General features: G+C 42.7%; 2 protein-coding genes across 4 annotated transcripts; one reads left to right on the forward strand and one right to left on the reverse strand.

Annotated features, from left to right (window-relative positions):
* Window positions 1–1,419: 1,419 nt before the first annotated feature.
* Window positions 1,420–8,516, forward strand: parp16 (poly (ADP-ribose) polymerase family, member 16). 3 transcript variants are annotated; one of them, XM_080875179.1, is made up of 8 exons: window positions 1,421–1,652; window positions 1,758–1,915; window positions 2,597–2,793; window positions 3,522–3,659; window positions 3,743–3,949; window positions 4,088–4,259; window positions 6,094–6,238; window positions 7,071–8,511. In XM_080875179.1, the coding sequence occupies exons 3-8, from the start codon at window positions 2,605–2,607 to the stop codon at window positions 7,204–7,206; spliced, it is 987 nt and encodes a 328-aa protein (XP_080731305.1). In that variant the 5' UTR covers window positions 1,421–1,652; window positions 1,758–1,915; window positions 2,597–2,604; the 3' UTR covers window positions 7,207–8,511. The 3 variants fall into 3 exon arrangements, with proteins under 3 accessions (XP_080731306.1, XP_080731305.1, XP_080731307.1); XM_080875180.1 differs by lacking the exon at window positions 1,758–1,915 and having other exon boundaries at window positions 1,420–1,652; window positions 7,071–8,514; XM_080875181.1 differs by lacking the exons at window positions 1,421–1,652; window positions 1,758–1,915 and adding an exon at window positions 1,935–2,132 and having other exon boundaries at window positions 7,071–8,516.
* Window positions 8,517–11,245: 2,729 nt separating this feature from the next.
* LOC308392298 (uncharacterized protein) lies at window positions 11,246–13,042 on the reverse strand. Its single transcript, XM_080875271.1, has 4 exons — window positions 12,707–13,042; window positions 12,057–12,144; window positions 11,783–11,978; window positions 11,246–11,678 (listed from the first exon to the last, which is right to left on the reverse strand). Exons 1-4 carry the CDS (start codon window positions 13,032–13,034, stop codon window positions 11,619–11,621), a joined length of 672 nt encoding a protein of 223 aa, XP_080731397.1. The 5' UTR covers window positions 13,035–13,042; the 3' UTR covers window positions 11,246–11,618.
* Between the last annotated feature and the right edge of the window lie 2,407 nt (window positions 13,043–15,449).

Raw genomic sequence — 15,449 nt, forward strand, 5'->3', positions numbered from 1 at the left:
TCCTGCCTTCGCGTGCCCTGTGCAATGTTAGACTCCAGGTAGAATAAACGTTTGTTTTTTTTTGTTTTGTTTTTTTTTCTTCTTCTTTTGGCCTGTCCCGTTTGGCTCTTTTGCCATCAGAATTGTTGTCTAAAGGCAAAGAAAGATGCCCAACGGATTTACTTTACCAAACTGACCATCCCAGCCTTGCCGTAATGGTCCATTTGATTCACCTTTTATTGTTTATTTTATTTTCACTTACTGAATACGGGACAGACTTGACTGGGGGAAAGAAGGGGAGAAAGAAAGAGGGAAAGAGAAACAGCTGAGAAGAGGGACGGGGGAGAAGGGCAAAAGACAAAAACCAACAGAACGGGCAGAGAAAAAAAATGCATATATCAATCACCTGGATCACCTGCTGAGAAAGAAAAAAGAAAGCAAGCAGAAGAGAACAAGAGTAATAGAATAAACAACATCACAATGATATATGGGAATATGACAGTAAATACTAAATGTTAAACATTATTGTGCAGCACATAAGATCAACAGAACACAGTGTGCTTTGAGGTAGGAGCCAAAAAGGGTGTAGTTTGTGGGTGTGATCACCCGTGTGTACACCTGTGAGCATGGACGCGCTTGTTTTTTGTTTTTTTAAAAGGTTCCTTCATGTAATAATCTGCTAGAGGGTGTGGGGGGGCCACAGCCCCGTCCTCCAGGGCGTGAAGCAGGTGTGGAGGAGATCAAAACTCCAGACATCCAGAGGCCCCCAGAACACAAGAGACCAAGGAAGACCAACAGAGGGGCAGCTGCGCCACTGTCCCGGAAAGAGCTGAGGAGAGTCCCAGATGAGGGCTCACTCAGCAGCCGCGGAGCAGAAGCCAGGGGGAGTTGCAGTGACGCGCCCGTGAGCTCCGCCGGCAGCCAGCTGCGCCTGAGTGACCGAGCCCCAGGCCGAGAGGCCGGGGGCACCCCACCTCCGAAGTGGCCCGAGCGAGCCCCAGGCTCCAGGCCCCGATAAGCGGCCGCCAAGGAGTGAGCCGGTGTGTACCTGGACGCCCATCCCCGGACACAAAGAACCACCAACGCACCGATGTCTGAGGGGGTCCGCCACTGGCAGGGGAAGTGGTGGTAGGGGGAGATAGGCCTCCAAACCTTGGAGGGCCTGAGATGTCCCCAGAGAGGTGGCGCCTGACACCCAACCTGACATATAGACACAGACATACAGGCACACACAGATACAAACATCCATTCCCACCCTCATGCTCTCATATGCACTTACTCCACACTCAACCAACGTGGAGACAGACATAAAGAGACGTTGTACACACGATCACACTCCCCAAGCGTACTCTACAAACCGGGTCTAGGTGCCCCCGCCCCTGGAGGGGGGAACTGCACCCAGACCCAGGTGGTGTTTCCCTTTTCCCTGCGGTGGGGGGAGGCAGACCGCCCCGACTCCGCAGCAGCAGGAAGGCTCCACACTCCAGACCGCAGTCGGACGGCCAACTCCTCCTCCTAGTCCTAGCCCCCCTGCTCCAGCAGGTCGCAGAGAACGGGGGTGAGAGAAGACTCCGAACCTCCCTCCACCCGCTCATTGTAATGTTGATGCATGTGTGTTCTAAGGTGCATTTAAAACCCAGGAGGGCTTGGAGCTACCTGCCAGAGAGCAGCAGGTAAGCGCATGGTCCCTCCTGCTAGAATAAACGTTTTAAAACAGCAGACCGAATACACATTGGCGTTTATGCGGAAATTAATTTTGTGCTCCGTCTTTGTCTCAGACTGCCTCGATAGCACGGCTCACACGCTTTCTCAGCTGCACATCTGTCTGATGTGTTTCGTATACGGTTTCCAAAAGGCAGAACTGTGCTTGAACGCAGCAGTGCCTGAAGCTAACGCTAGCTTTCCCTTCAGTGCTATGAGTTAAGCAAGACTGAAGGTAAGGGCAAAAATTATATTTCTAAACAAGGTCTGTCAAATTTAACTCATACGAGTGCCACAGTGATGTATTCCCAATACATACGGGGACCTGCAGTAGTCCGACAAGGCTTTATTTAGTGAAGAGCGGCAGTTATGCTCTCTTGTAGTGGCTCAGCTAGTGTTAGCTACTCAGACGTCGCTTTCTTTGCATAATATTAGTAACCAAATACAGAAAGGTAAGACTAACATTACAAATCAGCATTAGTAACTATAATTGAACTGTCATTTTTGTCCTAATATTGACTTTATAAAGATTGTATTAAACCAAAACAATCTAACTTAGCAAAAGCTAAAGTATGTAATTGTTCCAGTAGATGAGCTGAATTTAGCTAGTGTCCTAGTTTAGCAAACCAAGGGTGAGGTGTAATGTCAGCGTTTGCATCCCAAGCAGAACATCTTTCAAAGTAAAAGAAAAAAGGCAGCGAGATGCCACACTGCCACAATACTCACCAAAAAGCTAAATGTTAAATTATAGCATCCTCTTTGATGTGAGGATTTGAGTGAAATAAACTACAAGAGCCTTGATAGTTGAAATATTTCAATGTGTGAGGATTAAAAACTTAGTCATTATTGACTGCAGACTTGCATAAAGCGGAAACCTAGACCTTGGCCGTGTGCTATCTTATCTCTTTGTACACAGTGCTGGGAATGCAGCCACCGCTGCCACCTGAAGCAGTCAGAGAGCTGGTGTGCTCTTGCCTGCAAAGAGACCCCGTAGCAGCAGACCTGCGATGCAGCCTCTTCGTTGCTGCCACTCAGAACTACAAGAGAGACTCTTTGCTTAGACCATTCCCTCCTCGTTACTTAAGTGGTGACAATAAGGAGTTTGAGGAGTTGGTGAGTGCTAAAGTGATTGTCAAAACCTCTTGAAGATCCTAGATTATAGTCACTGGTAGCCTATGCTTGCCTAAGTGCTCCTCAGTTTAATCATACAAGCTTTAACCAGCCTCAGGGGTAGGGTCAAGATCACCAAACCAACAGCAGCAGCGCCTCTGTAGTTCAGCCATATATTCATTCACTCAGGTGACTGATCAGAATGATCACCAAGCCTATGGACAGAGGTATCCTAGCACAAGGACACTCATTAACATGAAAAGGGATACAGAGCTTTACATGGCAACTAGAAAAAATAACATACATGCACACATCTACACAAAAGGGGAAGACAGAGGGATGGCAGACTCAACAGTAGAACATAAAATGTAGCTACTTCAGAAAAATTCCCAGCAAGTAATCGGTATCAACTCTCAAATCCACTACCACTCATATAGGCTGACCTATGATCCTGTGTTGAATGAGTGGGAAGAAACAAGAATTGTTTATTTTCAGTTGCGATATGGTCTGCTAAGATAATTGAGAGAACTGATCAAATGTAACATGATATATATCCACTCGGTGGCAGTGATGTGCTGTTAATGGTAGCTTCATGCCAATTATTACTCATAGATGAATTTGTGATCATTTCATGTCTTTGGTGTCTTCTCACTTTGAGAGACGTGTGTAAAAGAGACATTTGAATCTGTTTGTGGTAATATGATAAAAGAAAGGAGTTTTTCCTTCTCCAGCTGGCAGATGTGAACTCGTTGCCTGGTGTGAGAGAGCTGGTGAGACTACGACCTGGAGAAGCAGATCATCATTTGGCCCTCGCACACTGGATTCTGTCTTCAAAGAGCTTTGCTGTAAAGACACTACAGAAGGAAGAGGTATGTTACAGGCATAGAGAGATAAACCACAAACTTGCACAGCTTTCTTCTTTGCTCAAGCGTGTTTCTCCGATCTTCACTAGTACGCCAAACTCTGCAGCCTGACGGAAAATGAAGGGATGTCTGCACCCGTGCCAGACTTCCTCTTTGAGCTGGAGTACTCTGATCAGATGAACGCGAGGTTTGAGAGGACGAGGGAAGGACGAGATGTTTTCTATGCTTTCCACGGGAGCCGCTTGGAGAACTTTCATTCGATTATTCACAACGGCCTACACTGTCACCTCAACAAGGTCAGTGTACCGAAACCTTATTTAAAAAATTGTTTTTTTACAGATCATGAGGAGCAAGGCAAGTTTAAGAGGATGCTGAAGGGCTGGAGTGTAAATCAGAGTGATACATTGGGCTTACATGGACATTTTTCATTGCAGAACTCGGTGTTTGGAGAGGGGACCTACCTCACTAGTGACCTCAGTATGGCTGTCCTCTACAGTCCCCACAGCAGCGGCTGGAGAGAAAGCATTCTAGGTCCACTGCTGAGCTGTGTCGCCTTGTGTGAAGTCATTGATCATCCAGATGTTAAATGCCAGGTGAAGAAAAAAGGTATGTTTAACAGTCGGGTAAAAGCAGTATGTCTTCAACATGGATTCCAAAGCTATGAGGAGGCAACAAAAAAGTGACAGTTTATGAAAACACCTGAGCTGTCAACAATTAGCAATAAGACATATGGAGTAAAGAGGTCAAAAATGTGTGCATTTGTACATATATGACGGGTCACAGTTTTTAAATAAGAGTGAATCAGAGAGACTGGGAAGAGAAAAGGAACAGAGCAAATAATGGGAGACATAATTCGGTGGAGTGAGCAGAACCAGAGCAGAAATGGGCGAGGGACTTGATGGGTGAGTGATGTTAGATAGGGATAACTTCGAATGACACGTCATGTAACAAGGCTGTAACAGAATTAGTATTTGTTGTTTGATACTTGAGTCGTGATACTTCACATAGCAGATAATAATACCTAACGATCAGCCAGCATAAGATGGAGAAAGAGAAAGGTGATGGGGATCTGGGTGGTGCTGATGGGACCAAAACAGCTGTGGGTACCAAGCCTGCACTAATGATCATGTAGACGATGCACAGTGATGTTTTTAAGTCTCTTTGCTTGCATAAGATCCACCAAGGCTCCTGTGCTAACTTGGTTAAAACAAGGTACTTTTATTGCTTAAATACCTATATACACTTCCATCCATCCATCCATCCATCCATCCATTTTCTTCCGCTTATCTGGGGTCGGGTCGTGGAGGCGGCAGCCCAAGCAGAGAAGCCCAGACCTCCCTCTCCCCAGCCACCTCCTCCAGCTTGTCCAGAGGAACACCAAGGCGTTCCCAGGCCAGCCGAGGGATATAATCTCTCCAGTGTGTCCTGGGTCTGCCCTGGGGCCTCTTCCCAGTGGGACATGCCCAGGACACCTCACCCAGGAGGCGCCCAGGAGGCATCCTTGTCAGATGCCCGAACCACCTCAACTGGCTCCTTTCAATGTGGAGGAGCAGCGGCTCTACTCTAAGCCCCTCCCGAATGGCCGAACTTATCAACCTATGTCTAAGGGAGAGGCCAGCCACCCTTCAGAGGAAGCCCATATCCACCTCTTGTATTCGCGATCTCGTTCTTTCGGTCACTACCCACAGCTCGTGACCATAGGTGAGGGTAGGGACGTAGATCAACTGGTAAATTGAGAGCTTCGCTTTTACACTCAGCTCTCTCTTCACCACAACAGACCAGTACACTGCACCAATCCGTCTGTCGATCTACCGCTTCCTTCTCCCGTCACTCATGAACAAGACCAAACTCCTCCAACTTGGGGCAGGAACCTGTCCCTGACCCGGAGTACACTTTTTCCATTTACTCTAACTTAGCCCTCAAAACACTTACAAGTCACTTTCATTCATTCACACACACATTAATGCACTGCTTTATTCTCTTGTCTTTTAAGCACTTTTTACCTCTTACAAACACTCACGTGGATGCACTTTGTCCAGTATCTTGGACAGGGACACTTGGACCAGCCCACTGGAGTATGCATGCAATCTGCTCTCCTGATTCACAGCTGACCTCCACTTATCAGGAAGAGTGAGGACTTAATGTCCAGACAGGCTAGAGTTAGGGAAACAGAAAAATTCACTGTTGCCAAAAATACCAATTCAGGGAGTCACAAAGTACTGCAGAGAGTACTCGTGGCAGCGATAATGCTCTTATATGATGTAATATGACACGTTGTGGGTAAAAACAAAGTGGCCTACACTTTGTCTTGAATTTATTTCGGACCTTTATGCCTCTCAAAACACTCAGTAACTGCATAAATCTTTCCAGGAATGTTCTACCTGCTTATTGCTCTTTAAATCAGAACCTATTAAAGCCTTCCGCTCATTTTTCATTTCAGATTCTGAAGTTGTAGACCGCCAGCGCTCGAGGGCAAAGAACAGTGAAGGAGGGGATGTACCACATAAATACTTTGTAGTCACCAATAATCAGCTTTTACGAGTCAAGTACCTGCTTGTTTACTCTCAGCAGAGGCACCTGTCCAGGTAAGACTTTTCTGGGACAAATGATGCAGTTTGCTTTTGTGTACTGGTGAATAGGCAACATTAGACCTAAAAATGCTTTCATACAGAACAGGATTGGCTGACAAATCAGAAATTCAATGTGAAAGTTGTGGAAAGGTCACATTTATTTGAATGTCCTCCAGCACGCAGTCTCAGTAATCTGATTACAGCCCACTAAGAGCAAAGAAGAGAAGCAGAATACAATTTTTTAAACTTGTTTTTATCTATTTTACTCATTCATTTACTAATTCAGATTAAATAAAAGAGAGTATAGTGTTGAGTAGAGACAACTTTCCTTTGAAGAGTATCTGGGCTTGGCCTTAGAGTGAACTTCAGTGTAGAGCTGCTACTCCTCCAGTTGATGTGGTGGATGCTTCCTGGGTGCCTCCTATGTGAGGTGTTTCAGGCATGTCTACCCAGGAGGCGATCCCAGGATGGACCCAGGACATTCTGGCAGTATTTTTTCTATTGGCTGTCTTGGGAATGCCACAGAGCTAGAGGAGGTGGCTGGACCAGGAGTGGTGTAGGCATCTCTTCTTAAACCCAGAGCTGGATGGACGCGAGTAGCCACTTGAAATAAAATAAAATAAAATAAAACAGGGTCCAGATCCAAGGTGTACTTTACCTCTTGCCCAATGTCAGATTGGCTCCAGCTCCGCTGTGACCCTCATTTAATGAGTGGTTAAGAGAACTGACAGATAAATAATCAATAGCATGAAAGAAAATGAAAATGTTTACTTGTTTTCATCCCGAGGTTTGATAGTTCGCTCTTCTGTGCTGATGGTCACCGTGCTTTTCTGTTTTTCTTCCTCAGACATTCCCGCAGCCGCTCGTGGCTCCTCAGACACCATTTTGCCATCATGATGAGTCTCTACCTTCTGCTGCTTGTATTCATCGGTGCCTTAAACTCCAACACCTTTGTATCCTTTTGGAACAGACTATTCAGGTGAAACGACAACAGGACACATGGCATGGATGTTTCTAATCCACAGTGCCTTCCTGCCAAGATGTTGGCTGAAGGCATGAGAAGAAGAGTTTTATGCACCTTTCTACTGTTTTCTCTTATAGTTCTTTGCTTTGTTTGCAATATGTAATGTAATATAGTCATCATTACTGTAAGTGCAAGATAACATATCGTTTCAGATGGGAATCTTGTTATATATTGATTTTAATGAAATCTGTATGAAGATCTTTGTTGATTTTAAGACAATTGCAGTGTTGCTCCTTGAGTTTGAATGATTCAGTAAATAATCAGTTTTATAGTTAATCTCTGTTACTGTGTTGTTTCAGTCCTCCGAGGACACAACGATGGAGATCATCCTGTTTAAATAATCAGTGTGTTTTGATTTTCTCTCTCTGGTTTGATGTGCAGTGAACTCCTCGTTAACTGAGCCATTATTATCACTAATCAGTTTTTCTGGCCTTAATGATAAACTGAAATTCCACTTTTAAATTCTTAAGATTGTCATTGTCTGTATTTTGGAAATTAATAAATTGGGATGTTTTTAAATCTTTTGTTTTTAAGTGTAGATCAAATATAGTGGTTTTTATTTTAATGTATACATTCGGTTTTGGGGACTGCGGCGTTGTAGTATGGATCAGTAGATATTCAGGGTTGTCATCTAAAACCACTGATCTCTGAATCATCAAAACATAAAAAAAAGGTACCTAACTCGTGGAATGACAGTTTCATGTCTACAGTAGCTAAAAACTTGGAATCTTTCGATATATGTTCTTAAAAATTTGAGGAAACTGGAGATGTGGATGACAAAAGAAGAAGTGGCAGACCTAAAAAACAAACAAACAAACCCTCTAATGCAGATGAACAGTATCTGAGAGTCATGTCCTTAAGAAATATGAAACAATTCCAGCAAAGACCAGACACAGGATCTGAGAGATGCAACTGGCCCTTCAGCTGATCCATCTACTGTTCATTGAAGCCTGATCAGAAATACTCTCAGTGGAAGGTTGGCTGTCATGAGGCCATTCTGAAGGAAGGAAAATGGGGACGTTAAATTACACAAGAGGTGGACTGAAAATCAGCGGCTTGGTTCAAATCATTGTCAGTATGTATGGAGGTCAGTAGAAAGGTACAACCGTGAGTTTCAGCTATCTGTAAGACACGGCAGCGGCTCTGTCACGGCTGCATTTCAGCCAGTGTTGTTGGAGGTCTTGTTAAAATTTCTAAATTGAAACCAGATTTGATCCACCATCTGGAGTGTGTCTCATTTCTTCAGCATGACATCGATCACAAACGCAGTGCCACTGCAGTAACAGCGCACCTGGATAGAAAAACGTACAATAAAGCACTATCAGTCATGGACTGAGCTAACTATAAAGGTGGCCCAGGAAATAATGACTTTTATTCCCTGTGTCTTGGTGCTGTACATCTATGTATTTTTGCACATTTTGATAAATGATTGCACTTATGTCCCATATTGATAACAAAATATAAAAAAGTGAGGGGTGGCTCAAAATCTTTCACAGTGCACATGCTTTTTTTTCCATACAGCATAAAAAAAGTGTTAAAGCATCAGGTTAAAATGAATTTGAAATACTAACATCTCTAATGTAAACAGTGTTTACAGTGCGAGGCACCTCTTTCGAACAGTGCGTCGTTTCTATTGTTCTCAGCTTTTCGTGTTGCATTCAAACATGGGTTACCTCTAACAGGGGCAAATTTATTACTGCTGGCACACAGACAGTCCTCTTTTAACTGTGGTACTTTATCAGTAAGAAAAAAGTGAGAGTGATATATGGGTTTGATAACACAGGCGGCCTGCTTTGGTGACCGATCCTGTTTTCCTAATAGATACCCGATGTGCTGATGTGTGTGTATTAACAGCCCGAGAAACGCGCAAAAGAGAATTTTTTTGTTTGGTTTTGTGGAGCGACGATGTAAAGCAAGACTTTAGCTTAAATCGGGGTTCTCATTAAGAAATGAAGACAACCAGGAGAACACTTTGTGTCAATAAATAATTTCATTTACTCATAAATAACCGATGGCACAGTGCTTTCAGTCTTAGTTTTCGTTTCCTCAGGTGTACTTGTTATGCTGCACAAATCTCTGTACTTTAATTAAACATCAGATATTATTCCGATGTCTCGTTACGTCACGGATGCAGCTTACTAACAAGTTTGAAAGAAGATGAAAGACATTGCAGGCCATTGTTTTGGTTTAAAAACCATTCCCGTCTTGCGAAATCCTTCAGATAAACTGCTTCTGTTCATCAGAAATGGCTCACATTTGAAGGCCACAGAACAAACTGCCCATTGTTGGTCCACACTTTATTCCCTTTATGTACAGGCTTCATTATTGCTGCCTCATAAACTGTCTGTTATTCAATAACCATCAACTGTGAGGGGGGCGGCAGCCGTAGAGGGAGCTCAACTTGTTTATCAGGAAAAAACTCCCAAAATGAGAAGCAATCAGAAGAAAGGGAATCTGTATTATTCCACTAAATGTTTGTGCCTCACACTTTGTTTTCTTCATAAAAAAAATTCATGCATTAACAATTTAATATTTCCCTGTAAAAGACGTGTATTGTGCAGGACTGAACTTGAGGCAGGTCTGCAGTCAGGTATGATGTTTGTTATCTTTGCCAACATTTGCTCCAAAACTCCAAAACCCTCACTTACAGATCGAGGCCAGAGCAGACCTGTCAGAGAGTACAATCAATCAATCAATATTATATTTCTATAGCACATTTAAAAAGGTCAGTGTCCATCAAAGTGCTTCCTACAAGGTAGCCAAGCAGATTACAACAAAAGGCAACAAAAACAGTTAAAACAATTATAGTTACAGTGACAGTTACAGTTACATAGCACAAATGCAGACCAGGTGGAAGTCCAAACTAATTTGCTTCAAAAGCTAGATGGAACAGGCGAGTTTTTAAGCGTGATTTAAACGTTCAACACAGTCCACTGGATGGTTTTGCAAAGCAGGAAAATAATGATGTCTTATATAAAATGTTTTGCTATACATGATGCCTTGCTGCAAGCATTGCTACACACAAGTGAAAAGGTGTGGAAAGCATTCAAACACCTCAGAAACTTGTTTGATAAAGAAGTAAAATCTCTTTTTGTTGTTATTTTTGCTTTTATCTGTTGATTGCAATGTACATTCATTGCCTACTTCATTAGGTATACTTGTTCAGCTGCTCGTTAACACCAATATCTAATCAGCCAATCACATGACACCAACCACATGGAGCAGGTTGTCTTTACCCTGCTTGGTCAAGATGACCTGCTAAAGTTCAAATCAAGCGTTAGAAGGAGGAAGTGAATTTGCTCTGAGTATCTCAGCGCTCATATGGTGGGGTCAAAATTTGGCATAAACTGCACAAATGAATCATGAATCCATCCTGAGTTGGATCAACAGTTGAAGCTGGTGGTGATTTGATGTTTTCTCAGCACACTTTGAGCATTTTTAAATGCCATAGCGTACCAGGTACTCCTGCTGCTCATGTCCATCCCTTTATAATCACAGTGCACCAATCTCCTGATGGCTCTTTCCAACATAATAAAGCTCCATTTCAGAAACCTCACATCATCTCAAACTGCTTAAGAGCATGACAATGAGTTCAGGAATAATTGCAGCATCTTGTCAAATCTGTGCTATAAAGAATTAAATTGGTATTAACTAAAAGTGGGTCCAAAGCAGTATTAGTATAGTGTACCTAATAAAGTGGCTGGTCAGTATATTTTATGGCAGTAGACTGACTGATACAGATCTATCACATGTTTGTGGGCTCTTTTTATGCAGTGGATTTACTGGTCTGGCCAAAAACTGCAGGTTGTTTGTAAAGTATTGTGTTAGTTTGTGTTTTATAAATAATGTGTTTACTGCATTTGTATTTTATAGCTGAAACTGTAAGAATATGGATTAGAATATTCAATCACTGGTAATGATATCCAGTAATTTGAGATCTAATTAAATAATTGACACACAGGTGACAGAGAGAATCTGACATATGTTTACTTAGCAGGTAGGTTTTCATGTTGTGGTACATGAATTAAACACTTATGGTGACACACAAGTTCATATAAGATACAAGAAAACACGTAAAAACAAACAGTGATTATGCCAACTGTCTAACGTCATATAAAGCAATGCACATCACTGGACAGCATTAATTAACAGCTAGAGTAGTGCAGATCCAGCCTGGTAATCCCCATAAATAAATAGAGCAAAGTCAATACATGATGGTATAGAATTTAAAAAAGTAGAAGGTTTTAATCTTGATTTAAATTGCAGGGGGCGAAAAGTAATTGTTGATTAAGTAGTTTTGAGATATTCACAGGGTTTAAACATAGCTGCCTTTCTTCACATTTTGCTACAAGTGTTCCTCTTGGTTTCTTCTTAGCTGGATGAGCTCGGACAGTCCGGGATCAAGCACACAAAATGCCCCTCGCAGTTACTCTGCAAAGAGAAAAAAAGACCGTGTTGGATTCAGAGCGCAATGAAGAAAAAAAAAAGAAAAAACAGGGAAAAGTTTGGTTTTTATTATTATTGTTTTTCCTTACCTGGAGGTTGTTGTGGCATATGGGACTGTGAGGTGCAGTCAGGTGATTGTGCACACACTTCCCAAAGTGTTGCAGACAGGTGGAATCGGACGGGGCGCAGGTCTGAGAGCACGATGGACGCTTCAGCAGCAGACAGCTGGAGCAGGACGTGTGCTGGCAGGAGCCCTGGCACTCTTTATTCTGCAGAGATGTAGACCTACAGACGAGGAAATTCTGATTATTGCTAAAAACAACAAAAACAACGTGGCATTAAGAGGATGGAGAGGGGGCTCACCTGGCAGAGCAGATTGCAGAGGGGTTGGCCTGGCAGTACTCCTTGGTGCACTCTGGTTGGCAGCTCTCTGCATCCAGCTGTTCAATCACTGCACAGATTTAAAGAAATTACGAATGAGAGTCCCGCATTGTGGAGTCAGACTTTAAAAAAAGACAGGAAAACTGTAAAAGGTCTGATATCGTATTGATAACGGTGACACTTCTTTTCATCGGGGACAGATAAGATGAGTAATTATGGCTGAGGAACCTTTGATTCAAAGGAAGCCTTGACCACACTATCAGTCTTCACAGCTCATAAACCAGATTTTACCGCACCAGCACCATTCCCACTACACAGACTTACAGTCAAAGAATCTCACCAAGTGCATTTTACGCGTTTAGAGAAGATTTTAGCGCCTTTGTAGTTCCCGCCAACTTTATTTCCAGAAGGAAGAGTTAAATATTGCATTCTTGCTTACAGAGCCTTCTTTTAATTAGCATGATGGTTTCTGTACATGTGAATAAATCAGAACAACTCGATAACTTTTTTGTGCTGCTGTAAAACTTTTCATTTCCCCACTATTGCATTTCACGAGTGATTAAAGCATCACCCGTGGATCTGATGCGCAGTGGCTGCTTGTCATCATTTTAGAGTAATGGTTACAATCTCACCTGCTTTGCAGATCCCTTTGCGTTCTGCGTCTGGTTTGGCAGCTGCCGAGTCCTGAAAAACGCACACCAGCCCCTCGTCGCACTTCCCCAGGTAGTCCCACGTCCCCCCGCAGGTCTCCCCCTCCGTCTTGGCGCACACGGGGCAGCATCCGCAGACACCCGTCGTCACGCCCCCTTTACACTGGAGCTTCAGCGCCCGCCGGGAAGAGCAGTGTATCCGCTCGCAGGGCGGGCACTGAAGGGCCCGAAGCTGCTGGGTGTCCACGGGGGACGCTTTCTCCAACCCGAACACCCCCAACAGCGCACTGAGAAATAGCAGCATCCGCATCGTTGATAGACCTGACGTTATCCTGAGGGGAGAGCGCCTGTCTGCACCTTTTATATCCCCGGGCACCCCGGCATTGTCACACCACATGCTTCGTAGTTTATGAGCCACAACCTCCTCCCACCACCACCAGCCAATAGATGGATGGATTTAGTCTAAAATATACGGTTAATTATCCCCACGTCTTATCTCCACGCTATCAACAGTGCGATTTTGTTTTGAAACAAGTCTTCCGTCCGAACATTGTTAGATAAACTCGGATGAAGGTGAATTCGGAGTCACATGACCTCTGAAAGGGGCAATTCGGTGTGCACCTGTAATCAGATAATGTCCCATTTCCCAAAAGAACAAAAGGTTTAACAAATCAGCAGGTTATCTCATCCGGACGCCTCACAAGGTTCTTAGCTGAATGAAAAATCTCGCAGGTTGTGTGCATGCCAGTAAAATATGGCCGCACTCACTGGGTGTCTGTCAGTTGACATTGCAGCTGCTGTATGTCATTTCTTTCCTTTTGAAGAGGGAAACATCTGCTTAAAAGTAGGACAAACTGCTGCAGAAACATACTTAGTCCTCGGCAAGTCACAAAAAGGTAAATTGTTTTGTGTTATTGTAGTTTATGCTGCAGTTAACATATTAAAATTAGCCGCTTTGGATATTAAACCCGTTTTGCATTACTTTTTATTCAATTTTTGAATGAAAAAAAAGGCCCACAATAACCCCAGCCACAAGAGATATTTAATGACTTTACTTTGAGGAAATGTTCTGTGTAAAATCCTGGAGGACAGAAAAGGATTTCTTTAGCTTTGGCTCTTAATATGCTCTATGTTCATTTGGATCCATACGAACTGTTAGTATGATGGTCCACAAACGAGAAACATAGCGAATTGGAAACACGTCCAGGTTTACTGAGTGCAGAGAAACAATTTAATAAAGGAAGATAAAACTACAATTAAAAAAAATATGAAGAGGCTAGACATAATGCACACAAGGTGCATTACAAAAGGAAGGTAAAGACCCTACAGTAATGCAGATAAAACCCCAGCAATCAGATGACCCCCCTATGAGCAAGCATTTGGAGACAGTGGGAAGGAAAAAAAAAATCCCTTCTAACAATAAGAAACCTCTGGCAGAACCAGGATCGGGGAGGGGTGGCCATCTGAGAGACCAGTTGGGGACGAGGGGAGGAAGACAGGACAAAAGTGAAAGAGAGCCACAGGTTTATTATTTTTAATAATACTAATAATTTTATTCTTCCTCTTTAAATAATACGCCAGCTAGATAACGTTAGCTGCTATTCTCTCACTTAATTTTAATTATTCAATTAAATCTTTTTACACATTAGTCCTCATGTCCTACTGCTTAGTCGTTGACATAGCCAAAGGAGAGAAGCCCATATAGGATAAATATGCCCCGTCTAGTCCCCATAACCTTCAAAAACATTGAAGGTTATGTCATCTGATGAGGTCTAGGAAACAAAATAAAGTTTAAATTAAAAAAAAGAAAAAAGTTTTAAGTATCAAAATGATGCTTTGATCAGAAAAAGCAAACCAAAGAACTCCTGCTCCTCTTTCCTGTTGCACTGATCCCAGAGGAGCATCTCCACATTCACTCGTCCACCTCTGTATCAATTTGCATAATCCTGCAAGCTGTCTTCACTTTAAAAATAAATCTTTAAAAAAAAGTGTTGCTGAACAAACTAAAATCTCAGTTACTGCTAGGAAGCCTTGTGTCGTATAAAAATGTATTTATTTTCAAGGAAACCATTGAGTAACACTGAATACACCAGGAGTGATCATTCAATAAGTCAATAAAACTCGTGACTCCTACATCAAAGATCCCACATACAAGACGTCTTGGAAAAGAAGATTCAAAGCAAACATGTTGGCAATTTGCTGGTGCTACAATTTCATTTTTCCCCCACATAACAAATTTAGGCGATACACATCTGTGTAGAAAAGTGACAAGAGTTTACATCAACTTACAAAGGGCTGGATGTCAAAGTGCAAGATGCCTGAACCCCACCCTCCCACCCACCACTCCTGTCAAAGAGGACGATCAAAATGTCGCAACCAGAAGCGGACTCTTAAATAAAAATCTCCAAAATTAAGATTCTGCCATTATGGGTTGGTATTCATTTGAGACCCTAGTCTATCTTACATTTCATAGCTTTAAAATATTATTTCAGAAAAATTTTTCCTCCCAAAGACACTCATTTCTTTTCTTCTTCTTCTTTTTTTTTTTTTAAACTGCACCTTATAAGAGACGACTGCATGTAATGGAGTAAAGCATCACAGGAATTATGCAGGCATACAACAGAAAAGCAGCTGCTTATCAACAAGTTCAAACAAAACAACATTTTATCAGTTAAAAAAGAAAAAAGCAACCGAGTCAGAGTACATACTAAAATCTGAAGTGAAA

Source organism: Rhamphochromis sp. 'chilingali', assembly GCF_963969265.1.
Source record: "Rhamphochromis sp. 'chilingali' genome assembly, chromosome: 2".
Classification (NCBI taxonomy): Eukaryota; Metazoa; Chordata; class Actinopteri; order Cichliformes; family Cichlidae; genus Rhamphochromis; species Rhamphochromis sp. 'chilingali'.

Excerpts from the sequence above, each read along its gene's own strand:
- parp16 (XM_080875180.1), top strand. The coding sequence starts at position 2,605 with ATGCAGCCACCGCTGCCACCTGAAGCAGTCAGAGAGCTGGTGTGCTCT. Across the intron at positions 2,794-3,521 it reads ATAAGGAGTTTGAGGAGTTG|CTGGCAGATGTGAACTCGTT; the intron begins GTGAGTGCTAAA and ends TTCCTTCTCCAG. Across the intron at positions 6,239-7,070 it reads CAGCAGAGGCACCTGTCCAG|ACATTCCCGCAGCCGCTCGT; the intron begins GTAAGACTTTTC and ends TTTCTTCCTCAG.
- LOC308392298 (XM_080875271.1), bottom strand. The coding sequence starts at position 13,034 with ATGCGGATGCTGCTATTTCTCAGTGCGCTGTTGGGGGTGTTCGGGTTG. Across the intron at positions 12,145-12,706 it reads CAAAGGGATCTGCAAAGCAG|TGATTGAACAGCTGGATGCA; the intron begins GTGAGATTGTAA and ends AAATCTGTGCAG. Across the intron at positions 11,679-11,782 it reads TATGCCACAACAACCTCCAG|AGTAACTGCGAGGGGCATTT; the intron begins GTAAGGAAAAAC and ends TTCTCTTTGCAG.